This window comes from Neurospora tetrasperma (assembly GCF_000213175.1).
Source record: "Neurospora tetrasperma FGSC 2508 unplaced genomic scaffold NEUTE1scaffold_1, whole genome shotgun sequence".
In the NCBI taxonomy this organism is placed as follows: domain Eukaryota; kingdom Fungi; phylum Ascomycota; class Sordariomycetes; order Sordariales; family Sordariaceae; genus Neurospora; species Neurospora tetrasperma.
Window position 1 is genome coordinate 5,958,935 of NW_009799099.1, and position 27,596 is coordinate 5,986,530.

Genomic DNA, 27,596 nt, shown 5'->3' on the forward strand with positions numbered 1-27,596 from the left:
CTTTCTGTGATAGACAGTCAATCATCAGGGCGGTCTTGACCGACTGGACATCACTGACACAGGCTGTTGAAGTGAACAATGACTCGACCGATGACCTCATTGGGAGCCACTCTGGATTGCATCTCCCCATCGCGAGACCCTGTCGAGGGCCTCGAGAACCCCAGGGTTCCCAGGGGAACCTTTCGAGTGGAATTTACCCCTGGATTGGGTTTCTTCGGGTTCCATTCTCCCGTCTCTTCCCGGGACGTGTTGTTTGTTCATCCAGCTCACGGAACGGAACCGTTATCGCCAAGACCCGGGACTCCCCGGATTCAGACCCGCTTGCCCCGCATTCTTCCCCAAGTTCCCGTCCGGGCTGCCGAAGCAACGAACTGAATGAGCCACGTGAACAAGCATCCGGGGATCGCGTTGTTGAGCCGGCAGTATCTTTAAATGCATCGTGATCCCGGCCGCTGATAATCTTGTGGTTGCCATGTGTTGATGCTCTGCCACAAGGCTCAAGCCGCAAGCTCAGTGACCGGCACCTCGGTTACAAGGCTGATCCTCTTAGCCGGCAGGGACTTTTCCCGGCTTCCCCCATTGGTTCTCCTTCGGTATGCTTTTTTGTTCATCCTTCTCAATGTAGCAGCTCTTTCTACTTCCTTGCGTGAAAAAGTTGACCACACCCAATGCTTCTCCCAACCGGTACTGGCAAGAACTACGACCTTCTTATCCCATCTGCGCGCCTCAATACCATGAAGTCACGGGCATACATCCGTCCTAAACAGTCTATTTCCCGCACCTCACCTTTTCTACCCAGGCTTCTCTTAACACAGAACTCGCTGGACACCTTTGACGGATGTCGTAAAGTTGGTTGTCACTCGGGAAGCCCATCCCACCGCCCACCTCTCGTCATGGAAGTGCAAGCTTAAACTGGCCAAAGAAACACTGGAAGTCACCGAGAAAATCATCAGACTTCCGAATTCACAAGCACATCTTACCAGTAACAGCCAGAATCAAGCAGATGTGCAAAAATTATTTCAATTATTCGTCGTATCGCAAACCGGCAAGCCCGACCTCTACTTACGGCCAGAAAAACCAGTGAACGGCTCAAGGAACAGAATCTTGATAGGAGCAGCGAAGAGATCCTCCTTCGTGGCAGTCTCGATCAACCAACCGAACTTGGGGCTCTCCTTGTGAGCGTTGAAGGCAGCCTCGTCGGCGTAGCTGCGGACAGTGTAGTGTATATGTTAGCCACGGTTACCTACTACCAGACATGAGATGAAAGAGAGAGAGAGATCACAACAACTTACATCTCCTGAATGACGATAACAGGCTTGTCGTCCTCCTTCGAGGTAGACCAGTGGTACTGGAGCGTGTTGGGCTCGTTGGCCTCAACCCAGGCGGAAATCTCCTTGCCGAGTTCCTTGACCTGTGAAGGGGGAAGAAGGGTGTTAGTACGTGAGACGGGTATTTGTCAGGGGATGTCGCCATGATTCCGGGAAAGACGCGGTATGATTTTAAATCATGCTAGGTGTGGAATGTTGAAACACGTGGGAGACAAGGGCCGATTGTTGATGGTAAGTTGCAGACACAGTGAGGTCGGATGGACCGGATGTTGGCGGTAGAGAGGTAGAGTTTCTCAGTCGGCCCTTCTCGAGGTTTAGAATTCGTTTGGCAGTCGCAACTGCTCCCCTCAACGGGAGGAGCAGTGAAGGACCACAAAGAAAAAAAGTTGACGATATCGTTGCACCTCAGGTCCAGTCGACAGCGGGGAAGCTCCGTTCAGCGGGGTAGTTCAGCATTTCAGGAACCAACTTACGCGCTCAAGCTTGCCCTCCTTGGGGTAAACGACGGCAACGAGGTTGAAAGTCATTTTGGCTGTTGATGTGAAGGAACTGTTCGTTATAGATGTGATGAGATCGTTCGGTGTATGGGACGAGGTTGGTGGTGAGATCGATGGAGTGCAGTGAGGTGATGACACCAGAACGGCAAGATGGACGGCGGGAACAGCGGAGTCTTAAGCACGAGGAGAGCCACCTGGGTAAGGTGGAGAGAAGCGAACCGAGGCCCACATTATTAATCCACCCATTCTCGCCATTGTAGTGTAAATGACGGCGACGACGACTTTGTTGTTGAGTCTGCCGTTGGAATTTGTAATCTCTGGGTAGGAACGAATTTCGAAAAGGATTTGTAAGGATTCTATATCACACTCTGACACTGCGCATGAGATGCTTCCAAACGGACATAATATTGCCCGATGAAGATGTTGGATTGCTCACCTAATCCCACCGGCTCAACCGGTCAAGCACAACAACCCCAACAGTAACGCTGGCAGGCATCCGACTATCGGATGTCATTGCGGGACTCCTAGTGCCTTATCAGCTTATCTAAATACACTAAAGTGGAAAGCTTCAAGCAGAGCTCACCCTGCAAACCCCACTTTCCACGCCTGCCCCAACACTTATTTACAACAACAACAACAACAACAACAACAACAACAACAACAACAACAACAACAACAACAACAACAACAACAACAACAACAACAACAACAACAACAACAACAACATCATCATCATCAACATCAACATCAACAGCAACAACAACCGCTAGTCACTTTGGCGGAGTAGTTAGGTATTGTGCCGCCCGGCTAATCGCAAGAAAGTAAGAAAGGTACCCCAAAACTTAGCAGTTGTTCCTAGCACGAAGGTTAGGTAATTTGGTCTGATGATCAGAATGGAATCCGAGTCATCTAGTCAGCTTGTTCGGGCATTTCTACATCTGGTAATTTATATGCGCTGTGTGGTAGGGGAGGCCCAACCCTTATTCGCAAATGTCAGTTTATCCTTTGATGATGTGCTTACGGTTTGGACCCAGGCATTTCATTTTCTCTTGATAGTGTCTCTTGACATACAAGTTCGGTTGTCCACCTTTCATGTCATCCCTCCGGATGCACGCCACTAAGCACTTCATATGGTATCAAGCCTGTTGATCGACCTGGTCCTCACAACGCGCACAATGAGCCCTCTTCCTTACCCCTAGTGCTCCTTGCAACGATCCAGCCGGCGCCAAAGCGCTCGAGCAACTCGCTTGCGAATCCTTCCTGCTGCCTGCCTAAGTCACCCAGCCCGCGTCTGCTGCTGATAAACCACTGAGTGGATGTGGGTTCCGTTAGCAGCGATGCCTGCTTGTCCAGGCGGCTAGGTCATGCTCCCACGTCCATCTGTCATCGGTTATGGCACTTCTCTTGATGACGCGGAACATCATGATGTCAAATTTTCATCTTGAGGCAGAATGTCACTTCTTTTGACGTCGCCTGCCTCGCTCCTTGCCCTCCTCATCTCGTCCTCATGGAAGGTAGGTATGCTGAAAAGTTCGCCGGTGGCAAGAAGGGAACACAGTTAGGAAGGCTAAAGACCGAAATCGATCCTGGGGGGAAAAAGTGAGGACGACCTGGGCGACAAAGACGCATTCATTGTGCTTTTCGTTTTTGATGGCCGTCCACCTGCTGCTGATGTAAGTGAATGTCGAGTAGAGAAATTGAAACCAGAGCTGAGGGATGGCCGCTTGTTCCTGCAATCCTGCCGCTTGTTCTTTCGAGTTGACGGTCGTGGCAGGTGTGAACGAGTGCTCGAAGCCATTTCGAAGAGCGTTGGGAAGGTGCAGTGGGGCTGACAAGCTGATTTTGAACTTGCGCAACATTCCTTGCGGCGGGTTCGACATGTTCCCTTGCTCTTGCCCGTTGCAAAACACCAGTTGCCCTGAAAGTATCCTTACAAAGAGTCGTCTGTGTCTGCTAGTGTCCGATTCTCGCAGTAATGCAAAAAAGAGCGCGTCCCACGAGGCTCAGTCTCTCTGAGGTCGTTTGGCATCGTGAAACAGAAATGTTACGGTGCCTTCTTCACACTCTTTGCCAAGTGAAAACACCTGCAAGCCAGCCTCAGGCTCCTCGCAACTCGCACTTGATCCTCCAAAATCCGTCGTCATCGCCCGATCGAGCCAACAACAACAAGCCTACTTGTCCGCCGCTGCAGGTGGCGCGTCATCGTGTGAACAAGCTTCGAGAGGGGCAGGTTCAACGGCACGCAGTTGTCCCAGTGCTCCAGTTTCCCCCACTTCCCCGTGCCCCAAGCCCAGGAATTTCGTCACTGACAGTTGAGCTTCTGCCCAGGTTCAAGGAGCCAGATGTCATCCGAGACGCCGAGGACTCTGCGAACGATGAAAAGAACACAGGAGGTGTATTTGACGAGTGCATAGGGGCTGTAAGATGGAACCCGAGCTACAGCTCTCCTAGTGAGTCGCTTTGCAGGCGAAAGTCGAGGGGAACACCCTATACCTTGGAAGGAGGAAGCCCTTTGCGGACAAAGGAGCATACATAACGTGAGTGCTAGTGCCTGTGGAGATTCGAGAGATCGGAGAGTTCGTTCCAGAGGCCCGCATCAAACCCCAAGATCTCATCCACGACCTTCTTTGTTGACTCTCCACACTTCCCACTTGCATCTTTAGAGGTACCCTCATGCTCGTCGGAGTCTATCTCGGCGTTAGCACAATGTTCATGTTCATAGGTTCCTTTGCGTTCGTCTTCTCAACAGTTCGGAGAACCTTCGCGATCCTCTCCGAATCGTTGTGTTTGTACTCACCACTTCTGACCCCAAAGTCCTCTTTTTTCTCCATGTTGACTGTGTCGACGTTGTTTCTAACACACCCTCTTTTACCGGGGTTCTTGGTATTGGGATCTTCGAACATGTTGATGCTAAGAGCATAGTTCCCTCCCATGTTGGTGTCGGATCGTGGCCGGCGGCCTTACCATTCTGGTTGGCATGTGGAACTTTCATGTTGACAATTGTGTCTTCTGGCCTGATTTAGGAACAGTTCTGCTTGAGTCGATGGGCGAGAAAGGCGTGACGTGAGAGTTACCTATTTGAAGAGAAAAGAGGAAGGGTTGAGTTTTTTTACACTCACGAAAAACACCACCAGTAAAACGTGCAACCGCGGTATTTGTACTTCATAGCCTACCACCCTTTACCACCGGGCTGTAAGGCAAGTAGAAACATGAATCTAACTACGGGCCTTACTGTGACGAACCGTTACACGCACAAGAGTATATCGCTGGGAATAACAACGGTAAGAGTAGCCGAAAGGTACTGATCGATTGTAGAAGCTATTGCTTGCTGAAGAATCAGTATTCGGAAGGCCTGGGGGGCCTTCCTTTATACTGCCTTCTTCAGTATGAGCCGTTGCGCCGGTGAGGCCATTCCCGGCCGCTCGGCGCCCTGCGCCGTAGCCGGGCGCCGGCTCCCGGCGCGACCCTGATTGGTCTGTCTAGCTTATTTACATAATCAACCCTTATTGGATCGTAACACTTACGATAATGTCCGGTGCTTTCTTGTTTATTACCATGGTTTACGTGTTGCACACGCCCGGAGCTGATTCAAGTAATTAGAGGTGCTGTCCATGATTCAACAGCAGGAACTTGCAGCAAGCGCAGCTCACGCGGTTATAGTAACTCCAGACCTGATCGAGAAGTTTCCTTGCTTTTGCTGGGTTATGAGACGCCCAACTTCTGCTATCCACGGCAGTGGTATCGTGACAATGTTTCTGATGAGGCTGGCGACAGAAACTTTGCAGTAGAGGTACTAGCAAGCAATATGGAAAAGTTGGGTGTCGTCAAGATAGAGGCCACAACGGCAGGAGATCCAGTGGCATATCAAGAACACAAACTGTAGAGCAAGGCGGCCGTACATTTCACTGCATCGATTGGGAACATGAATACCTCTATGTGATAGAGTTTGACCAATCTTTGATTATTGCGAATACCGACCCTCGGGGTTCGAACATGTGCCTCCCTGGCCCATCTTAGGCCCATCCTGAATAGCTCCAGTTACCCACCCGGCTTTGTGAAACTTATCCTACTCTCGACATGCTGCTGAGTATCTTTTGGTGTTTTGATCATCCGCTTCACAAATCCTGCCCCTCTGATATCATTCATCCGATTTGGAACGATACGAATACCGGATTAAACCTCACAACCGAATTCAATCTGATCATATCCTCGATCAGCATTCGCAGAGAGGGAAAGAATACGGCAGTATGAAGGCCAGACTCTATTTTTCTCCACTTTCCAGCTGTCAGCCCCGCTAGCCGTACCCCTCCCACCTCTACCTCCGTTTGCAATTTTACACCCTACTACCCCATACTCTCGCTTCTATATCCTACAACTACCACGTCGCATCCTGCAACCCAACCCAACATACTACATTCCACATTAAAACAATAGCGATATTATTACACGTAGACGTATAGCGATCCCTCACAATGAGTAACAACAATTCCAATTCAGACTATGACCATTTTCCATTTGAAACTTTCCTATAGCGTGGCCGTACCCTAGACGAACCTAGGACAGAGTTTAATCCCGAGATAAATAACGAGGAAGTGACTACCTCTACCTACTTGATCGAGAAGGTCCGAACTTGTTCATTCAATGACACTACTGCTGTTTTGTGGCAGCTCGCAACGATTAGTGAGAATGCCAGGTATTGGGTAGGTACTCTGCATAAAAGAACCAAGTACCATGGCCAATTCTATTTCAGCCAAGATGAGGGAGGAACCAGAGTGTGATGCGTCAGTGCCCCGATGCTCCTTCCATTTTTTTTATTTTTTTTTTACCTAGCTTATCAACAACAGGTAGGTAGTCGTAGGTGTACCTTATGGAGTTTTACTTGCTGACACTTGTCCTTGCCTGAATAGGCCGGAGACTTGGAAGCCCCAAAGGGGCGAAATTGCATCGCTTCCTGATAAGAACGTAATCCTTGAACGCCTCAAGTATGATAATACCTGCCTGTCTGCGGACCGAACATCACAGTTACATGCTATTACACTTCTCGCCCAGGCTGGAGAAAGGAAAAAGAGGCAGGAGTGACATACCGGTCGCAGAAACCGTGCTTATGCAGTTCAGCAGCGTTGCGCTGAATTGCCATGCATCGGTTCATTTGTTCTCGAGCCAGGGACTTCTCCTTCTCGTCAGTCACCGACTCCTTAAGGGCGACTGCACGCAGGGTGAGGGGGGACGCCCGGTCGCACCGCTTGCCGTCATTGTAATAGCGGGAGCAGGCGGCGCGACTAGGCGCCGTGAGGTAGCGCCGGCCCGCATTAAGGCAAATAATGCAGGGGCGCCAGTTCTTCTCGTAGGCTCGCGAGGGATTCTGCCACCCGGTGGTTATTCTTAAGGCCGTGTTCGTTCTGGCAGTAGTGCAGTAAGGGAATCTCTTCTAACCCTAACTTAAAGCTTTTCTACCACCAAAAAAATGCTTCCATTACTGTACTAGTGTTCGGGGCGGCACGCCGCGCCCTTCCGTATGGGTGCAAGGCTGGATTCTGGGTTGTTGCGTGTAGAGCTGGATTCTAAATTGTTACGTACAGAGCTGGATTCTGGGATGTAGCCCGCCAGTACCTCTATATATTTGGATTTTAGGCTGGCCGTTTCTTTCTCAATAATTCGTATACTTTAGAAGTTAATGCCAGGGGGCTGCGCCCCCCGGGACCCCCCCTTAGGAGTATTTACACGAAAAGTCCACGAAAGCGCGAAAAACGGCTGTACGGGAATGTACTAATAGAAAAAGCGCGAAATTCAGATAGTGCTAACAATTCTTTTGCGGGCGAAAAGGGGGTTTTCGGTCTGTGCGCTATGATTTGGGTAGTGCGAGTAGGATTTTCCGTGGAGACCGCCCGCGAAAAGCACTAACACCCTACCTTTGCAGTCCAGAAATCTTGCTCGTGTAGGTATATAGAGACTACTGCCGGAATGAACACGCCCTTAGACTCGGCAGGATAAGCTCAGTTCCGAAAGAATCTACGTGAAATTCCATCCGGTGAGTACCTCTTTTCTTTCAACTGCAATTACCACGAACCATATAGACGCTGCTAACCACCCCTCACTTTGCCCTTCTAGATCTCGGCCTTTGGGGGAAGAACCATACCTTCTGGACGGCTGCTGGTACCCACAAGCACAAGTATACCTCTACCAGTACGGATATCCAACTCTATACCCGTATGTATATCCCTACTACTGGCCTTACGCCTATCTGGGTCAGTGGCAGGCAGCCTTCCCTTTTCACGAGCTATAGTAGAACTCTAGGACCAGATACCCGCGATCGTGGCGTCGCATGCCCGTCAGCCGTGTAAGCGAATGGCCCCACTCCACCCCCGGTTAGCGCTCTGGAGGGTTCCATGTCGCCCACAGCCTGAAGTCTTGGCGGCGACGCCCTGTCTTGGCATCAACCTTGTTCTAACCTCCTTCCTTCCGTCCATCCGGTGGCTACCCTTATTGCAAAACGCCCTATTCCAAGCAGCGTACTACGAAAATTCACGATATACCAGACAGACTTCAACTCGAAGTAGTTCCTCTTCATTTTCCAGGAACGCATGGATGCCGGTTATGTTACAAGGCTGACAAGTCCCGACCCCCGAATATCCCATTTCATCTCCCATTTTCCCCAGCCGGACCTACACATTGTGACATATACAGTCTGTGGCTATGCCGAGTGTAGACAGAGAGAGGCTGAAGAGACGCTATGTTCCACAACAGGCGGGACCACAACATGTGTGGTTCGCTCGTTGACGCAGAGCTGGTAGGGAACATGGACAACGAAACCTTTCGTTCTGTGATGGACAAACATTAAGGTACGATGGATCGAATCATCCGAAACCCTTTGGTACTACTGGGCCGTGCGGCTCCAGAGTCAAGACGGCATGAGAGCTGTATAAGATGTTGGACTACCTCCTTGTTAACAATCTTTTACTAAAAACATTTAGTCCACGGGCTGTAGGTTAAGCTGTTGGCACTGGCCGCAGACAGTCTAGGACAAAGTTTCATATGAAAGCGCCCCTCAAGAGGAACATTTCATCAAAAGGCCAAATACCTCCAGAATGCTCGGTTGCAGCCTCACCAACCTTGCTGCACAGATTAGGTGGCTGCCCAAAAGGGAGAAAATTCTCGAAGAATCCCCTGAGAAAATCCCGTCTGGTCTCGACAGCGATGCCTTTGGTCACCCGGTCCTCATTGTGACCAGGGGTATGGACGAGAAAGGCAGAGTTAGTGTTTTTCTGGTAAGGTATTTACTTTTTAGCTTTGATCACCCCTACATCTACACTCCCTGGAGTTATCCTTTGGTGCTTCCAGAACGTTGGTCCATCTTAATCTGGTGCTAATCGCAAGGTACTCGCCCCTGGCATGCAGATGACATCCTTCAACAACCGAAACATTCTAGCCAAGTTCCCCTTGCCCTCCCATCGCCGCAACAGGGAGCCATACTGGCCCATCGATCCAACACCCAAGCATCCGGATACCGGAAACCTCCTCAAGCTCAAAGATAAACGACTCATGGACAAAGCATACTCTTATGTCAACAGCCAAACTTCATATCCCGTTTGCTACGAAATCCTTGAGCCGTATAAGTCCGAAGACCCGGAGGACGTCTGGGCTATCGAGGAGGAGTCCTACGAAAAACTCACAAAAGGGCGCGACTATGACAGGCTTCATAGTAGCTCGTGGAGAAAGTCCGGAGAAAAACCGACTTTACCGCTGCCGGAACCAGTGAAGGAGAGGGAGCAGGAAGGGAAGCAAGCCTCTAAGGCTACGAGTAACGACGAGACACCTGATCTGGCGGAGGAGATTCAGGAAAAGAACCTGAGGGAGTTTTTCGAGGATATCAAGGATTTCCTACCTTGGTCCGATTATAGAAAGATTTTTGGCATGGTAGATGATCCCGATCCGTAAAATGGGAGGTGATAGGAAGGGAGGGAGCTACTGGTGTTTTGGAATTTTGGATCAATGCAAGGAAGGATTCTTGGGATGTGATGATATGGGGTCTACCATAGGGATGTTGAGAGACGAATGAAAAAGTGTTTTTGTTTTGCAATTTCCACGCAAGGTGAAAGCTGGGGGAAAAGGACTTGTTTCCATGATTTGGCATGATCGAAAAGTGTCGGAGTTGATGCGTCAAGCACGAGTAACTGCACAAGCTGTTCGGTTCGAATACCTCCGCTCTTCCCCCACGCACCCGATCGTTCTTTCTTCAACTTGAAAGCTCGCGCTGTTATTTGGGACAAAAGCGGGAATCACGGGGCAAGGAACCCATTTTCCAGGACAAGAATCACTTCACTTCTCCTCCAGTCTCTTCTTCACAACTGACGCAACTTGCCTCAAATATCCACCCATACCATCAATCCACACCTCGCCATTTTGCGACTTCCCGCCTCCAATATGCTCGGTCCTTTTCCCGCGTCCCGGCTCTCGTCGCTCCTAAAATGAGATGTCCGACCTGCACTGCATACCCATTACCGAGGAAGCCTGCACATACCTACATTGTGTGTGGCTGTACAGACGGGTACAGGCGGAAACGGACAGGAGGGTTGCTACACAGGGTGACAGGAGCCGCGCCAGGGACACACAAGAGCCGCAACGATCTCAATCCGTGAATCAATCACGACGTGGAGCTATTTATGGATATGCGGAACATAACACTGTTAACGAGTGACATGGGCACATAAAATATCTCTATCACTCGTACAAAACTGTGGGAATGTTGTTAAGGGGGATGGAATGGTATAAAAGGGTTGGGTTTGTTACCTTCCCTTGTTGATAATGGTGCATCTGGAGATGAGCATCAGAGCATGTCGATCGCAGCACTTGTGCTAGAATCTCTCCACCGCCAGCGACCTCACACCGGGAAACTACCCGCTAATAAAGCTACGCTACGAAGTCGTGATGTTGTTTCTCCTCTTATACCCATGAGCCACTGCTCTAGATGATGGTCCCTTCTCTTGTGATGCCCCAGCATATGTGACGACGGGAAGTTCACAAACCATATGCAACGCAAACACACCTATATGCGGAGCGGTTACGTTCAAGAGGACACGCACAATCAGACTCCCATATGGTATTTAGAGGTAGGTAGAACATGCATACCTCTACCTTGAAAACCTTTTTGCACTATTTCCTCCCGCAAGAGCACAAACGTGTAAAGCCCACTATAGGAGTTAGTGCACGTGTAGGTAAGAGGTAGTCAGAGGCTGGTTGGTGTACACGGAGTGAATGCGGGTAGTTTTCAGGTCTCAAAGGTTGACAAAATGAAGAAAAGCAATTCACCTGACGTACCATGCTGTACCTTGCGCCATAGATATCAAATCCCCAAAGGCTTGTATCCTGTTCAATCACAGTTCCCCAACTTACGACTTTGGACTCAAGATATAAATCTCCCCCTCAGCACTATTATCACTTCCCACAAACAGTCCCCGTCCCGCCGGATCCCAGCTAGCAGCCGTCAGCCTGAAGCAGTTACTCATAGTCAACCCGTTCGCCGTACAACTCCCCGGATTCGTTGCCGAAAAAATGTCCATATACCCCGTCCTCGAATCTGCCGGAGCAACCGGATCATAACTCCCATCTGCCAACCTCGTAAAGGGCACCTGCACGACCTTGAAGCCCGTGGGGGGTTGACGGTTCCACGATCCGTGGAAGGTGATGTACATGTTCTTGGCCTCGTCGTCAAAGGTATTCCAAATTGGAGCGGAGTGAGCTTGGAAGGTCAGTCGGGGGGCAATGGCCTTGCCGTTGCAGGTGGCGTCGTTGTAGGAGGTGTTCGGGGCGATGACGAAGTGTTGCCCGGTTTTGAGACTGTTGGTAAAGGAGGAGGGGTCCCAGACAGAAAAGCAGGTTGGGTAGCCGTACCAGGCGTTGCGGACGGTGCGGGGGTCGCCGACTGGTTGGGAAGGGGGTTAGTCGTGGTTAGGTAGGAATAAGGGGGGGAGGGTGGCTTACGGTTGTTGAGCTTCTCGGCTGGGTTGTTGGTGTGGATGTCCCTGCGCTGACCGTTCTCGGTGCGAGTGAAGTCCTGATTCATGGTGGGTTAGAAGAAGTTGATAGAATGGGAAACCAAGAGGCTGCTAACATCACCACTATTCTCAACACCCCAGAAAACACCATTGGGGTCAGGGACAAAGCCAATCTCGTTCCTCAAGCCAAACCCAAACATCTCGCCCTGCGTGTTATAGTTGTACCCACCCGAGGGAACCTTGTTGACGTCAAAGACCTTGATGCAAGCACGGCCAGTCGACGGTTGCTGCGCAGCCATGTCGAGGTTGGAATTGCTGCCGACTTGCAACAGGACCAGGTTCGGCTGACCGGGAACAACTTTGACGGTACGAGACGAGTGCACACCCGTCGACATATCCTTGACAACGGTCTTTTGGTTGCTGACCTTGCGTGTGAGGGGATCGTACGCCCAGCTGTAGAGAGTCGTCTCCGAGGATGCGTAGAGGGTCTTGCCATCGGGAGTCAAGTCCAAGCCGTGGTTGAGACCACCACCGGAGATGAGCATGTTTGTGCTGTTGATGCAGCCGTCGGCGCCAAAGGTGTGCACGGAAACGCCCCTGGTGTTTTGCTGGACGAGCATGTTGCCCTCGGTGTCCCATATGATGGTTCGTACTTGCTTCAAGCTGCCGGCGATCTTCATGACGGTCCAGGCGGGGTTGATGGTGTATTGGTAGCGCATGTTTGGGACTCCGCTACAGCTCTTGGGGAGGGGGAGCTTTGCGACTTCGGCATGGACATCTGTTACTAGGGTTAGCTCTCGTCATGGCGGGCACACGAAGGGAAATCAACCTACCGGCACCCAGAAGGGCCGCAGCCACGGCGAGAAGATTCGATAGACGCATGGTGTTTGAGTCCTCAGGATGCTGCAATCAACGAAACCTACAGAGAGACCTTGCAACCAGAAGAGAGGCAGCAGAAGAATCTGGAAAACATCAAAGGGTGGACATGCGGTCCTCTTGTGTATGATCAATTCAGGAAACAAAAGACAACCCAGAAGCCGCCAAGACGGGACGAGTCGAGTGCTTCATTTGAGAGACCCTCAAATTTTTTTGCAATCATTTTCCGTTGTGATTCCATCCTTGCCATATATCAAGAATATGTGATCGAGTGTCGTCGATGCTGGTGGCCAACCACTTTGCCGGGATGGATACGACCCCCAATATCGGGTATGATAGCCTGTTCGGCAGCATGGCTCCGAGCATTCGGCAGTCGCCATTTCTGTGCCGTGCGTCGTCACCCGTCTCCATGATCTGTCTTGTAGGCTCGCGTGGAAAAATTGCGGGCAAGTTTGCCGATTGGTTGGTGATGAGCCGCATATTAATCAATGGTAAAAGTCCGGGTTGTACCATTCCAGGAGACGTCGAGATAGTTGAATCAGCGCCAGTCAATCCTCCAGTTCAGAATAGCAACGATGAGAAAAATGTTCAATGAAAGCGATTTGCATGTAGCGGATGAGAAGACGTTTGACGTGTCTGTGATGTGAAGTCCTGCCTGTGGTGAAACTAGTCCGAGGACGGGAAGAAGGTTGTGTGTTGTCATGGAAACTGCGATAGCGCTATAACGGAGTGAAGGGGGAACTGTCGATAGTTCTGTCCTTGACGAAGAATGAAGAATGGGTGAGTGGTGAATGAAGTCGCAAGAAGTTTCAGTGGCTTGCAATGATACCTCTAGGGACTGGAACTCTGGAACAGGTGTGAACCGACAAAGGAGCAGGTGCAGTCTGCATGCACTGCATGTGTGCAGCCAGCCGGCACAATGATCACTTGCATTTTGCATTGGCTGGCAACACACTTAAACCCACCTGGAAAGAAAAAAAAAGACAGCAAAGAAAGTAAAATGACAAAAGTCCAAAACACAAGCTTCAATCGATGAACATTTAATCCTCCAGCCAAGTTCGATGACAACTGCGTGCACCCCTGGATCGTTGTAGCAGCCTCACCTTTTCCGAGTACCTCTGACCAATATAATGGGCTACCGGAAATGGAGCGCGGTCCTCTCTCACAGATTGAGTTTGTTTGGAGGGAAGAGGTACCACTGTTCCTTCACAATACAAGTTGCCAGTTGCCAACTGCCAAGGGCCGTACCCTGCGTTTCTGCCTTCCTCCTTCCTGCCTTCCTTCTCCGCGACAGGAAGCCTACCCCACCAACACCGGAACCGGAACAGGCAGCAACAACGTGCAGGTACCAAATCTGCCCTGCTTTCCCTGCTGCTGTCCACCCGCGCTTTCCAGACTTACCATCACTGACCCTTCATAAGCTGGTCCCTCGGAGACTCTATCAAAAGACAAGAAGGTGCGGTTGGTATAGCGGCTAATACATTCGTCCCTCTGTGATCAACGAGCAACCCGGCTTCGGGCTCCCGGACTGCGCAAATCTCTTTTTTTTTTTTTTTTTTTTTTTTTTTGGCCTTTGGATTCTTGTACATCATGTTGTTCTTTTCAAGCTGTGATGTACTGGTTGTTGACCAACAACCACTCGTCTTCATGAACCAGTCCCTTGACCTCTTCTCACCTGTTCATGACATTCCCCTCCAGTCCTCCGGCTTCGCTGTCCTGCTTTTGATCATGTCATCGCGGGGAGGTGCCGAGGGACACTGCTGCAGCGCAGTTCATGGTCCAGTCCGTCGCAGATGTACATCGAGGAAGTTGCATTTGAATCTGCATGCTGCGTGCAGACTCTTTGCACACGTCTGGATGGACACCGAAGAGTGCCTTTGGCAGGCCAACTCTTCCTCGGAATACCACCAAAGTTGGTGATCCATCTTTTGCTTCAGCTATCGGCGTCACTGGCAAGTGTCAAGTAACCCAAACGGTCTCCTTTAATTGAACTCCCGTGCCTGTGGTAAATTTGGGTGGCCGTGGACATTTTGAGAGGACAGCAAGTGATGCTTGGATTCCCTGAAAGCACTTCCCTGGGATGATTTCCGCTCACACAATGTGATGAATGATGCAAAAGCAAAGCCCCTTCCTCAAGAACCAACCTATTCTATGCCTAAATTCTAAAAGGGAATTGAATCAGGCAGCCAACTGACTGTGAAGACAAGACTGAGACATCTCCTGGCTGGAGACAGAGAAATGAAACGGTGGAGGTATAGCAGCCAGAAAAGCGAACCGAGGAATGGGCTGGTCCGAGAAGAATGAACGAAACAAGTAAGGTATCATGACCGGAAGTTTCTTCAATTATTGACGCGAATAGTGACGTTGACATCGAAGTCCAAGCCAGTCTAGCAGGTACCTATCTCATATATCGTTACACGCAAAAACAAGACCGAATGGAAGCAATAGCCCCTTTCCATGCAACGCTCTAAAGTCCAAGGGTATCTTCAACCAACGCAATGCGTCATGCCATGCATAAAACAAATCAACGCTTGGATAAGTTTCTTCCTTTGTTGTTCCCTCAATTCCACCGAGTTACCCCAAGAAGCCAACACCCAGCCGTAGGTCGTACAGCTGAGTGAGGGCTTCTTGGGAAAACTGATCAATGTCAGCCTTCAAATCCAGCCCGGAGCCCCCCTTTTAACCGGATCAACCACAATCTCTGCCCTCTCGGCCTTGCCCTTACCCTTCTCCTCCTTGCTTGGCCTCTTCTCCTCCTTCGAGCCTGCGGCGCTGCCACCAAGCATCAAACCCTTCCAACCCTTCTCCTTCGTCTCCTTCCATTTGTCAGCCAGCTTCTCGCCAACTTGGGCAACTTGCTGGCCAAGCCTAGCAGTCAAGCCCTCATCACTCCCGTCCGAGGTAGGGGTGCTAGGCGACCAGCGGCTCTGAGAGGGCGGTTCGACATAGGCGGGCTTCTGGCTTGGACCGCCTCTGTCCTGGAACTCCGGGTGGGGAGTCGTAGTTGATGACGAGGGGCCGGGAGCGCCGGCGGCGGCGGCAGGGGCAGCTTGAGCAGAAGCTGAAGCAAAAAGGGGAGCAGGCCAGACGGTGTTGCCGCTGCTGTTGCCGTTGTTGACAGCCTCATGCGAATCCTCGGAGAACTTGGACGCCACATCCTCCTGCGACGGCTTGGAGTAGACAGACGAGCTGACGTTGCGAAGAGGGCGAGTAGGGGCCGGCGGAGCGAGGAGCGGGTATGAAGCTGGCACGGGCGAAGACAAGGGACTCATGGGCGCGGGCACCAACACTCGCCCTTGATGCGGGGCAGGAGCAGGCGCAGACGCAGGAGAAGCACGAACAGTCCTCAACCTCGGGCCCCTATCCCCCTCAGCTGCCGGCACGACTTCGATGCGCATCTGACCAGGAGCCCTTTCGTCCCCACCCGTGCCGTCTGCCGTCTCGTCCTGTTCGCCCCTGGTTTGCTTGGACTTCCCGAGAGACGCGAGCGGTATGTTCTCGGGACGGTTAACCCGTCCGTCGCTGCCACGGACAAAATTGGTGCCCCGGTGGGCGGGGAAGCGGGTCGGCGCGGAGTAGAATTGTGCCTGCCGTTCAAGGCGGCGGCGGCGGAAGAGACAGAAGGCCAGAATGGCAATCAGCAAGAGACCAAAGATTGTGCCGCCCAGTGCGCCGGCAATGACCCCTGACTTTGGGCCTTGCGTGCCGCCGTTGGAAGCCGCGGAGCCAGTGGTCTCCTCGGGCGTAGGAGAGGCAGCGGTGTTGGTGGTGGTGGTGGTGGTGGTGGTGGTGACGAGGGTGGTCGGCACCGGCGAAGAAGAGTGAGTGACGGAGCCGTCCTGGTGGAAAGTGATGGTCTCTGTCTCGATGGTGACGAAGACGCTGGTGGAGGTGACGATGGTGCGCGCCTTGTGGGAGGTTGCTGAGGAGGTGGTGAGCGCGGCGCGAGGAGTGATGAGGTTTTTGGGCTGGTCGATGCCAGAACCCATGGTTGAAGCTGTGGCGCGAGCCACGACGAGCTTGGAGATGGGGAGGGAGGTGTCGCTGTTGTCCTCCATTGTTGTTGCTTGCCTTCTTGGTTGAAGTGAAGGTGAGGTAGTTCTTCTTTTCGCAAGGTTCTCCCACGAGAAAAACAAGGCGGCCAAAGACAAGGTAGGAAAACGTTTTACTTGCCGCTCGAAGAAAGAGATCGCTCGCGAATCAAGTAAAGCTTCAGTGGAAGAGTGAATGGACCTTGAAAAAGAGAAGCTTCTTGTCGTGATGACTTTTTTGTGGTTGCAAACGCAAAGAAAAAAAGGCGGGGGAGGAAGGGAAGCAGGTGAGCAAAAGGGCCCCAGAAATACTTCCTCAAAGATACCAAGCTCTGCCGTCAACGAAAGGGAATTTCAACCAAATGACACACGTATTGTGCGTAACGACTAATTCACTGCCTGTAGAAGCCTTTTCGTTGAGACGAGATGGGATGATTGCGATTGCGGACGCGAGTGTCCAGTCCGAGTCACGTCCGCAGGGCGGGACAATCTGCCCTCGTCTCATCTTTGAGAGCAGGCTGCCGTCGAATCACCCACCTCTCTCCTCCGGCCTCGTTCATAGCTGAATGACGTACACTCGAAGCCTTCGAGCCGTGTATAATAGTCCTGACAGGAAGGAGCGGAAACGGAAAGCTATGACCAGTTCCACCGGTCCAAGTAGGAAGACACATATAAAACAAGAAAAGGGGCGGTAACGAAAAGCGTCCAGCAATGATATGCAGAGGTAAACCTTTGAATACAAGAACCAGAAAACAGCTGCCCAAAGATCCAAGCCATCAAAGCCCCCTTTGACAATGACCATACTTTATACCACCTACGTCGGGAGATGTAGCATGACTTGGCCTCGCACTGGTCTTTGACCATCTTGTAATGAAGCAGCCCGGCAGCCCTCTCCAGCTGCTCTTCCTACTTGTCTGTGAGAGTCTGACTGGGAATTTTGAGCTTGGTGTGAAGTCCATCGTGATCGTTGTAGCCTGGCATACCTCTACTGATACTGGAAGGATGGAGGTGACCAGGAAAGGGCTCAAAGACATGGACTCTGCGTACGGCTTTATGTTTAGGACTTCGAAATTGCACTTCATTCACTCATACGCAGCTTCCCTGACTGATTCTAGCCATGCGTTGTCTCCGGGACGTCAGAGGATAGTGGTCTTAGATATAGACGCGAGTGTCCAGTCCCCGTCACTCCACAAATGTGCCCTACGTTTAGTTCTCTCATCCTCAAGTATTCCCGTAACTCTAACAAGCTCCTATATAGACCAAGATCCCTTCGTCCATGTTCTTGCCCAGAGCCAAAAACCAAGAAGCACATCCAAAGACTACATCAACAACTGCTAATAATTAATCAAAAAAAGCCCGAGCCAAGGAAGCAGAAGCGAGCTCCCAACGCTATTCCAGCCAAACCAGAGAACCATGAGCCTAAGACGTGCCGGGAACAGTCTCTGCTTTCGTCTCATCTCCCAGGTCGTCGGGTCAACTCAATTTTCTGCCCCGACCTTGCTCATACTTGTATCTAACCTCGACGTTTCACCACATCCCTCCCTTGAAGATAGATGTAAAAGTGGAGACAGAGAAAGACGACGCAAAGCATGCAGGCCGTACCCAACATGAAGAAGATCTTTGACTGAATGCTTGCGTACCCGGACTATACCTCTAGTGGACACGGAAGGTAAGGAGTCAAGTAAGCAATGGTTCAGTTGATCAACTGCGCGTTTAAAGATCGGCTGGTAGGTAGGTAGGGGTAGAAGGCTGATTGCCCCTGTTATTTCCCACCACGCACCACGCGTCGCCTTTCGGATTTATTAACTAGAGGGAAACGTCAATTCCAGTCGTGAGAGGTTCGTCCATGTTTATAGGTGCCTTCACCTGGGTAAGTTGTTATCACCAATGGCTTAGTCAGGGACGGGAGTTCCCTCTAGGCATCCTGACGTTTACCCTGATGCCTCAGGGTCCAAAGCCATAAGAAGAAATGCTGATAGAAGAAGGGAAGAAATAGACAGCCAGTATAAGGGCTATCATTTCACCTGGCGAAATAACAGAACTCGGGCACACAGAAATGAAAAGAGCGTGTAGGAGATCCGGGAAGGATACAACAACGATCTATTGCGGTACTATTGATAAGTTGGAGATGAGTGCACCTTCAAGAATGGGTGGTCCACGTCTGGAGGAGTAAATCCTGACGAAATTCCACAAGATCCTGTATCTTTGAGTTTTTCCGAGAAAGAAAGTATTGGGAGGTAGCATGCGGCTAAAAGGTTGGCACCGTATACGGCCTTGCAACAGCTGAAACTGCAATATCAACCAACACATCACAGCCTGCCTTACTCAACCGGTCCTGCACATAAAAGCATTCAGTTGCCCCTAGGCTACGAGTGAGATTCTTGTTTCAAGATTGCCCTAGCTTGGAGTGCCGTTGACGATACCTCTAGTCTCTTTTCTCAAAGACTCCAGTCCTGGCTATCGGTCATGGGAGTGTCTTGTCGTGTATATGTAATGACACTTGGCGCTAATATCAAACATGATGTCAAATCTAAGAAACTGAAAACTTCAGGTTGAATAGCAGGTAGGTGGTCTTCTCTGGTGGATTATCAAGGCCGCAACCTCAAGGACCGGATCGTGGTGGTGGCGTATACAAAATTTGAACTGAGTGTCCAGACAGTCTCCGCTTCCGTCCCGTCTCTGCCAGGTTGCCGGGTCACTCAACCCTCTGCCCAAATGCGTCGAAGAATTCTGCCCCTCTCCTGTATCGGAACCGAGGGACTAAGTTGCAAGACCGTACCGTATCTTTTTAACTATCATTGTAGCTCGTAACTGACGTATACCGTGTAACTTGATGCCTAGACCCAAAAAGACATACATGGACGGCAGCTTGATGGCATAGAGGAAGGAGCAGGAATCAAAAGCCGGTAACGCAACTATACGGTACTTGGCTGAAAAGGGGAGCAAAAGAAAAGCAGGAGCACCAAGATAGCCAAACAAGCTGCTAGTGAAAAGAAAATGAAAATAGGTAAAAATACCTACCAAGGTACGGTCCCGCGTCTTGCCATGCCCCCCTCGGCAGCGAGACAGTCTTTTTTTTTTAGTGGTTTTTTTTTTTTTTTTTTTGCGTGTTCATGTGTGTCTTTTTTTTCTTCGGTTGTTTCTGAAATCATTCTGAGAACCATCAATAGAATCCTCTCAATAAGATCCTTCTTGCAGCCAAACAACCCATCCTCCCCCGTCCTCTCCCCTTCCAACCCCTCCTCACTCCAACATCACATCACCACCAACAACACCACAACAACAACAACAACAACAGCAACATCACATCACCACCACAACAAAACACCAACAACAACACCAACAACAACAACAACAACGGCAACAACACCACCACCATCACAACCATGGACCCCATCTCCCACCACCTCAACCACTGGGTCCGCTTCATCTCTCGCCTCGCGACCCTCTCCATCTCCATGCACCAAGGCTACCACAGCGCCCGCACCACCCTCGCCAGCTTCCTCTCTCTCTTCGGCACCATCTTTCGCGCCCTCGCCAACCTCTCCGGCTCCCTCTCCAACCTCTCCCACTCCAACTTCGGCCTCGGTGCCAGTCTCGGTCTCGGCAGCAGCAGCAGCGGCAGCAAACTCCAGGCACAGGATCTCCTCCTCCTGCTCTGGGCTCTGCTCCGTCTGCTCCGCCATCATCTGCTTCGTCGTCTTCTCCGTCGTCTGGTGAGTCTTCTGCCTGTGGGCTATCTGCCCGCTGACTTCGTGGGCTTCTTTGCGCGTGTGCGGCCTGCTCTTGAGTTGCCTGTTTGGCTTCGCCAACTGGCCTCTGCGCCGCCGCCGCTGCCGCCGCTGCTTCCGTCTGCTGCTTCCCTGCCATTTGGGCCGCCCTCGTCTGTCCTGCCGTCTGCCCCGTCGTTTGGGCTGCCTGGTCTGCCGGCGAGCACGCCCTGGCATCTTGCCAACTATCGCCAAGGCCTCCCTCTGCCTCCGCCGTATTTCCAGGGGCAGGGTCTTCCACTTGGGCAGCCGAATGGATATTACCCCCCTGCTACTGCTGCTGCTATGTCGGTTCCGTCTATCCCGCCGCCTGGGCAGGTATATGGGCAGCCGACTGGATATTACCCTCCTCCTCCTCCTCCTCCTGCTGCTGCTGTTCCGCCTGCTCCTTCTCTCCCGCCGTCTGTCTCGCCGTCTGCCCCGCCGTCTGGACAGCTCTATGGGCAGCTCCCTGGCACGCTAGTTCCGCGTGCTCCCTTTGCTCCGATGTCTGCTCCGGCCTCTGGCCCGCCTGCTGTGCCAGCCCAAACGCCCGGGCTTCACCACCTTCGCCAGCTCCGCCAGCAACGCCAACTCCAGCAGTCTCAGTCTGGGTCTGAAAGCGGAGGAGGAGGAGGAGGAGGAGGAGGTACTCGTCGTTAAGCGTCATATATGGACAGGAGGCCAACGGGAGACTCGCGACTTATCCCTGGCTCCCTACATTAGCCAAAACGTCGCGGACAAAATGTAGTAAGTACGCACCCTAATCTCCAAATGCGCGCTCGAAGAAGGCATGTAACCCGTATGTGATGTGTCTGCCGCGTCCAAGTAGGTCCTCAGCCCAGGACAGAAGCTTTTCTGTCTCAGGGACCCGTTTGGTGTGAATCAAGGGGATGTAGCTGGCCAAACAGGAAGGCAGACAACCTGAAATGAATGAAGGAGAAGCAAGAAAAAGCATCTAGATCCAAGAACCATCTATTAACACTCTTTTATGCAGATCTATAGTAGTGTAAGCAGTCACCCAGACGATTAAGGAAAGGACGAACAAAAAGAAAAGAAAATAAACCAAAAAAGGAACAACTAAAGCTCGGAGGACTTGGCCCTCTTGCCTTTCTACGCCCCCTTGGAAAACGACACAACGGCATACTTGCCATTCCACGCCCACTTTCTCGCTCCCGAATCCCCGCCTCCGCCCTCCCGTGCCCTCAACTCCTCATCCATTCCCTTGGGCAATCCCACGACAACATCCGCCTTGCACGTCCTCAATGCCAGGACATTGATCCCCGACCCCGGCCCAAGTGGTCCAATAGCTTCCGTAAACGGCGTGGTAGGATCGCACTCGGCATCACCGACCAACTTGCGGTAGTTCAAATCGCCCTTGAACACAACCAGCTCGCTCCTGCGCAAGTCCTCGGCCAGCTCCTTGGTCTGTTCGTCGGCGTTGGGATCAACGAGGCGCCAGAAGGAGCCAGGGCCCGTCCAGAAGCGGTTAGCACGGAGGCCGAGTTTTCCTTCGGCGTGGAGGATGGACCACTCCTGGAACAAGAACGACAGTTCCTCCTTCTCCTTGTCGGAAAGCTTCTCGGGAGTCTTGCCCTGCAACTCCTCCTCCTCGGTAGCCGTCTCGAAGAAAGGCACGGGTGCCGCCAGAGCGTTCAATAGCGCGCCAAAATCCCCCGGCAAGACGTCCGAGACGAACCAAGGAATCGACTTGGCATGCAGCGTCACCCTGGTCGCCAGCCCCGCCGTCAAGAGGTATCCAGCAAGAATCAAGTCCACATACAACTCAAACCCGGCATTGTCGAGAACGATATCCACCACCCTCTCCGTCTTGCCGGCCTTCTTCGCCTCCACCAACTGCTTGTACACCTCCTCCAGATCATTCACAAGGATGTTGGCCTCGCTCTTCTTGCGCGCCTCGGACCCTTGCAACTTCTGGATGTCTTCGTATGAGAGGGAGGTCAGGAGCGAGAGATCGGTGGCGTTGCCCCAGAGGCAGATCTCGCACATCTCGGTGAAGAGCAACTTGTCGGCTTCTTCCGATGTCTCGCCGGTGTGGGAGCGGAGTTGGGTGATGAGGTCCTTGTAGCGGGCGGCAAGCTCGAGGACAGCGGGGCGGGAGGAGCGGAAGGTCTTGATCTTTTGGCGGGCGAAGATGTCGTAGTTCTTCCAGTGAGTGGAGAGGGCGAAGGAGGTGCTGATGCGGCTGTTTGTTGGGAAGGGTGGTTAGACACCTTATGGATGTGACATATTGTATGGGCCAGGCAGGAAAAGGGGTAGGGATGGAAAGAGAGACGAACCGGTAGAGGTAGCACTCGCTGAATAGCCAGGAGACGTTCAGCCAGGTGGGCTTGTCGAGGGACTCGAGGATCTGGTTGTAGGTGGCCACGTCGGAGACGCCATCGTCGGGAATGGGCCTGTTGCTGTCTTAGCACATCTTCTCTTCTGTGTATATGTACTAGCATTTGCTTTGGGGGCGACTGGGCGGACGAACGTCAGGGCGCGGTCGTGCTGGACTTCGTATTTGAGCGTGGCAAGGTCGTTGATAATCTTCTTGCCCTCCTCGCGCTTCTCAGCGTCGTCGGTTTGGCCGGTGGTACGGTAGACATCGTCAATGGCTTGGGTCTATGGCGTATATAAGTGGTGGTTAGCGGTTATTGGTCGGTGGTGTGTCGAGGCAAGAAGATCGGACGAGGCTCACGATGATGATGGGCCACCGCTTCCTGGCGGTCTCGTAGGCAAATGACGTCTTGTCGCCCGTAGAGGCCGTACCTAGGAGCAATGTCAGCTTTACTCCTTCCTTCCTACAATTGCAATGTATAGGTATTCAGACTTACGGATCTTGGGTTCAAACTCCATATTACAAGTCTGGTCTAACAAACAATGCCGTCAAGGTTGCCAAGGTTGGATGTCTTCCGGGAGCGGGAGCAGGAATCGGATGGAAGCAGGACGGGAGCATGTAATTTTTGGAGAAGGCTGTCATACATAGCGGGGTAGCATTGGGCGTTTTGGCGGGCGTTGACGCCTACCAAGGTACAGGTAGGTAGCTGAGGCCCTCGGAGACGGCTGCCGGGGGCGAATGGGGGGCGGGGTCTGCGTGCCGTCCTCCCACTGCGGGTCGAATGGAACACCCCACTTGTTGCCCACCAGCCAGCCCTATAACCACACCCCTAACAGCGGGGTCTATGAGGTCCATCCAAATGACACTTCGATCTCCGCTGTTTGTGAACCTCAATGGCCAACAACCTTGGTGATCTGCTGACAACAGGAGATATCTGCTACTAGACTGTCTTGTGTGTTGTCTTGGTTCATCGAGATCTCTCAAGACTGCTGGTAGTACTTACCTCTAGCATGTTAAAACACCGTTTCAAAAGCAACATCACCAACAACACAATGGATGGAAACAAACCAACTAAAGTGCCTACTCGTTCCGAGATTTTGGATAGGTATTAGGTATCATTGAGGTATTTTCGCTATGTGGTATCTGTAGGGTAATGTAAAGGTTTTTTGTCCTTCCAGCGCTCGTAACGTGATCTGCTCTGAAGCAGTCAAAGTGCCAATCTAGGTCGATGCCGCCTTCATGGAAATGAAACTGAAAATGCAGAAAATGGGAAATGGGAAATGGAAGCAAACGCAAAAAAACTCCTTGCCAAACAGACTTGTGCATGTAAATCACTCAGGTATCTTCATCTTTCTCTTCATATTCACCTTCATCGAAAGGAACCTTCAAACTGCGCGCAAAAAGATTGTGGATATCTAATTCCAAACGACCGACCAAATAGGAAAAAGATGATCCTTAAAACGCCCGATGCCCATGGATATACGAAATCCAAAAAACTGAAAAAGCAACCGCAACCGCAACAACAAACAAGCAAGCAGAGATGCATATGCCATGCCCCAACAACAACAAGATGAGATCAAAAAACCAAACGGCAGCCCAACCACGCTGCGATCATCGCTCATAGGAAAGAACTGTAGACAGAGAAAGAAAGGTGGAAAATAGTACAGCATCCTTCGCCGCCAAGGGGGGAGGGAGATGTGATGTTCATCGTCATGTCCATCAGCCTTCATTCATCTCCTCCTAGGCGGCAACACCCTCAATTCGTTGCAATCATCATCATCATCATCATCCGCAACATCGTCATGATCAATGCACGAAGAAAGTCACATGCCGCGACCAAAGAGGACGGGCACGCGCATGCTGAGTCTCCTCTTCCAGCTCTTGGACCTGGGGTTCATGCCAGGGTGGACGGCGCCGTTCAGCTCCTCGGTCTTGTCCGAGACGTCTATCTTCGACGAAACCTTTGGAGCTGATACAAGAGCGGACTCGGCGGGCTCGGCGCCGGTGCGGTCGCCGGCGGTGGACTTGGTCTCCGCATCGGCACCAACGGTCCGGGGTTCTTGGAGGACACCGAATTCCGCCTTTTGGTCGTCGCTGACCGCGAAGGAGACAACGGACTTTGCGGCATCACGTAGGGCGATTGGTGATGACTCATGCTCATGCTGCGCCTCGTCCTGCCTCTCGGCGGCGGCATCGCTGAGCTGTTGCTCAGGTACATCGGAGGAGTCGACTTCATTGTCAGCAGGTGTGGTCTCAGCCTGTTGGTAGCGTGTTAGTCGTGCTTCTTGTTCTGGACAATCAGGATTCGGTTCTACCTTCTCTGTAGTCTGGGGTTCGGCATCCTCCTCAACGGCAGCCTCCTGAGAGATCTTGAGGGCATCCTCAGTGGTGGACTCGACAACCGTCTCGCCGCTCTCGGGAATGGCGGAAAGGTGGAGGTACTGGTTGGCGGCCTCGGTCTCGGCGTCGACGGCCTTGCCCTTGTCCTGCTTGGCATCCTCCTCGGACTCGGCCGAAAGCTCGGAAACGCCAGGAGCAGACTGCAGCTCCAAGAAGCTGTGCCGCTTGCTGGCCTCAGCCTCGCCAGGAGTAGTAGGCTCCCAGAAGCCAGAGTCGGCTTCCCGGTTGACGCGAGGGCGGAAAGGGAGGTCATGAGAAGCAGCGTCGAGCTCCTTGATGACGGGCTCAGTGCTGAGAGTGATGGGAAGCTCGTCACTGAGCTCCTTGCCGGAATCCTTGCGGTCACGACCGTGAAGCTCGGCCTTGGTCTCGCTCTTGGGCACAACGGCAGCGACGACCTGTGTCTCAGTCTTAGCCTCAAGGTCCGACTCAGAAGTGTCATCATCAAACAGTTCACGAACCTCGGACTCGGGGACCGTTTCGGCCTCGAGCTCAGATGGAGCCCTGTTGACCTCAACTTGAGCCTGCTCAGGCTCGGCCTCGACCTCAAGAGCCTTGACCTCAGGTGTGGCCTCCTCGGCGAGAGGAGACTGCTTGCTTTCGTCTTGAGAGACATCCCTTGTCCTGGAGGTGGCTCGGGAGGACTCGGCGGTGGTGATGGGGCTGGCAAGGCCCTGCTTGGGGTTGGTCATCTGCTCGCAGCAGACCTCGAGAACGATCCTGAGCAGGATCTTGTTGGGGGAAAGGATGTGGCTGAGGCGGTTCAAGAGATCGGTGCCGAGGAGGGAGCTGGCATCGTTGAGGTGGAGTCTGATACGCTTCTTGAGGTAGCCGATGAACCACTGGTCGGTGTCGACAAGGCTCGGGTACGCGTCACTGGCGACCTCAAGGAGGGTGGGAAGGGCCATGCCATCGCCAAACTTCTCAATGTTACGCTCGGCAAGACGAACAAGGTCGGGGAGCTCGTAGGCACGGGCCAAGACGTAGACCTTGATGGCCGTCTTGAGCTCGACTATTTGCTTGGCCAGCTTATCGGCACCCACAGGCTTGAGAGACTCGTACTTGTTGGTGTAGAGATAGTGGACGATGACATGGCCAATCTCCTCGGAAACGGTTGGGAGTTCTGGGCTCTGGCTGTCGTAGGCGGCATAGAGCTTGGGGGCCTTGTTCTTGAGGACATCAAGGGCAACCACCATAGGGCTGGCGAAGGGGAGGTTGCATGCCGGGCTGGCATATGGACTGTGTGTTGTTGTTAGCATTGTGAAGGATGTGTGTGATGTGGATTGCTACACTAGGATGATAGTGTGCAATGTCCAGTGAGGGAGGGAGGTGGATGATATAAAAAAAAAAAGTGAAGAGAGATGGATGAGGCTCTACTCACGAAGTCTCGGGACGGTGGTCGATGGGGACCTTTTTGGGGACCGTCGAGAGGTGACCCTGCGTCTGGGGTTGGCCAGGGAGACCGGGGGTCTTGGTGGAGCCGGACTTCTTTTTGCGAGCCATGCCGATTAATTTGGCGAGACAGAGGTCGTCAGAGGGGGTATGTAGACCGGGAGGTATGTACTGCGTATGATGCTTTGGAACTAGCGGGGAGATGAGTGACACTCTCGGAATGGACCGAACTGGATGGCGGGATACTATTTCTCGGGAAAATAAGATAAAAACAAATAAACTCAAGGGAAAAAAAAAGATAATAATGCGGCTGCTGCGGCTTCGGCGGTGACGTAGAACCGGTTTGTTTTCCTGGTATCTCGAGGTCACTTCCTAGCTAGTCGATGGGCCCCCTCCTTGGTATGGTTTGATGGATGGGGACCGGATGGGGAGATGGTGATCTCTAGTGTGTACAAAGCGGGTGGGGGGTTGTATCTCGTGGTCGCGATGTGAATCTTGCTGATATCAAAATAAAAATAAAAAAAGGAGTTTGCCCGAGAAGAGGATGGAGAAGCAGCTTTTATCATGGCAAAGTTCCTTATCATTTGGGATCGCCCTTTTGCGGGTTAGGCGTCAATCCCGCCCACTAACGCGTCCGCTTACTGCGAAGGACGCCCACTACGCCCACATTCAGTGCCGAACAGATCCGTATAGTCGATAGCGTGCCCAAGTAGCCTCTGGTAGTCTCTATCCCCGACTCTGGGTTGGCCCACGACAGCGGCGGCCAGCATGGGAGCGACATGTAGGGGAGCCACATTGTCTAAGCGTGCGGCCATCACTCTGTCTTGTATGGTCCTCGTCGGCCCTCTCACAGGCCGCCCTGTATGCGGTATGTATATGTGATCTCTCATCTTTCATCGCTCCTTGTCGCTGCCATGCATTACATCCGAAGGTCGAACCGCTTGCGAGCATCATGATCCCATGTTCACACCCGCCACGCACAGGAGTAGT

General features: G+C 52.2%; 9 protein-coding genes across 9 annotated transcripts; 2 read left to right on the forward strand and 7 right to left on the reverse strand.

The window, feature by feature from the left end:
• Nucleotides 1-50: 50 nt before the first annotated feature.
• Nucleotides 51-2,117, reverse strand: NEUTE1DRAFT_120549 (uncharacterized protein; the record flags this gene model as incomplete). Its single annotated transcript, XM_009850357.1, has 7 exons — nt 51-235; nt 271-460; nt 534-725; nt 787-821; nt 1,067-1,206; nt 1,293-1,411; nt 1,802-2,117. The coding sequence occupies 7 exons, from the start codon at nt 1,853-1,855 to the stop codon at nt 51-53; spliced, it is 915 nt and encodes a 304-aa protein (XP_009848659.1).
• Nucleotides 2,118-3,454: 1,337 nt separating this feature from the next.
• Nucleotides 3,455-4,208, reverse strand: NEUTE1DRAFT_28037 (uncharacterized protein; the record flags this gene model as incomplete). The annotated part of the gene is made up of 2 exons (XM_009848734.2): nt 3,455-3,672; nt 4,136-4,208. Coding segments are annotated over 2 exons (291 nt in total), but the record flags the coding sequence as incomplete, so codon positions are not given.
• A 161-nt stretch (nt 4,209-4,369) lies between these two features.
• On the reverse strand, nt 4,370-4,758 carry NEUTE1DRAFT_98737 (uncharacterized protein; the record flags this gene model as incomplete). Its single annotated transcript, XM_009850358.1, has 2 exons — nt 4,370-4,512; nt 4,623-4,758. 2 exons carry the CDS (start codon nt 4,756-4,758, stop codon nt 4,370-4,372), a joined length of 279 nt encoding a protein of 92 aa, XP_009848660.1.
• Nucleotides 4,759-9,220: 4,462 nt separating this feature from the next.
• NEUTE1DRAFT_135580 (uncharacterized protein) lies at nt 9,221-9,760 on the forward strand (the record flags this gene model as incomplete). Its single annotated transcript, XM_009850359.1, has 1 exon — nt 9,221-9,760. The coding sequence occupies one exon, from the start codon at nt 9,221-9,223 to the stop codon at nt 9,758-9,760; it is 540 nt and encodes a 179-aa protein (XP_009848661.1).
• Nucleotides 9,761-11,211: 1,451 nt separating this feature from the next.
• On the reverse strand, nt 11,212-12,699 carry NEUTE1DRAFT_98738 (uncharacterized protein; the record flags this gene model as incomplete). The annotated part of the gene is made up of 5 exons (XM_009850360.1): nt 11,212-11,296; nt 11,513-11,744; nt 11,804-11,876; nt 11,934-12,595; nt 12,651-12,699. 5 exons carry the CDS (start codon nt 12,697-12,699, stop codon nt 11,212-11,214), a joined length of 1,101 nt encoding a protein of 366 aa, XP_009848662.1.
• Nucleotides 12,700-15,347: 2,648 nt separating this feature from the next.
• Nucleotides 15,348-16,751, reverse strand: NEUTE1DRAFT_108102 (uncharacterized protein; the record flags this gene model as incomplete). The annotated part of the gene is made up of 1 exon (XM_009850361.1): nt 15,348-16,751. The coding sequence occupies one exon, from the start codon at nt 16,749-16,751 to the stop codon at nt 15,348-15,350; it is 1,404 nt and encodes a 467-aa protein (XP_009848663.1).
• A 1,819-nt stretch (nt 16,752-18,570) lies between these two features.
• On the forward strand, nt 18,571-21,136 carry NEUTE1DRAFT_135583 (uncharacterized protein; the record flags this gene model as incomplete). Its single annotated transcript, XM_009850362.1, has 2 exons — nt 18,571-18,594; nt 19,895-21,136. 2 exons carry the CDS (start codon nt 18,571-18,573, stop codon nt 21,134-21,136), a joined length of 1,266 nt encoding a protein of 421 aa, XP_009848664.1.
• Nucleotides 21,137-21,433: 297 nt separating this feature from the next.
• On the reverse strand, nt 21,434-23,367 carry NEUTE1DRAFT_77790 (uncharacterized protein; the record flags this gene model as incomplete). Its single annotated transcript, XM_009850363.1, has 5 exons — nt 21,434-22,679; nt 22,774-22,890; nt 22,968-23,098; nt 23,175-23,245; nt 23,311-23,367. The coding sequence occupies 5 exons, from the start codon at nt 23,330-23,332 to the stop codon at nt 21,587-21,589; spliced, it is 1,434 nt and encodes a 477-aa protein (XP_009848665.1).
• Nucleotides 23,368-23,915: 548 nt separating this feature from the next.
• Nucleotides 23,916-26,553, reverse strand: NEUTE1DRAFT_116183 (uncharacterized protein; the record flags this gene model as incomplete). Its single annotated transcript, XM_009850364.1, has 3 exons — nt 23,916-25,072; nt 25,130-25,612; nt 25,676-26,553. The coding sequence occupies 3 exons, from the start codon at nt 26,471-26,473 to the stop codon at nt 24,638-24,640; spliced, it is 1,716 nt and encodes a 571-aa protein (XP_009848666.1).
• Nucleotides 26,554-27,596: the final 1,043 nt, after the last annotated feature.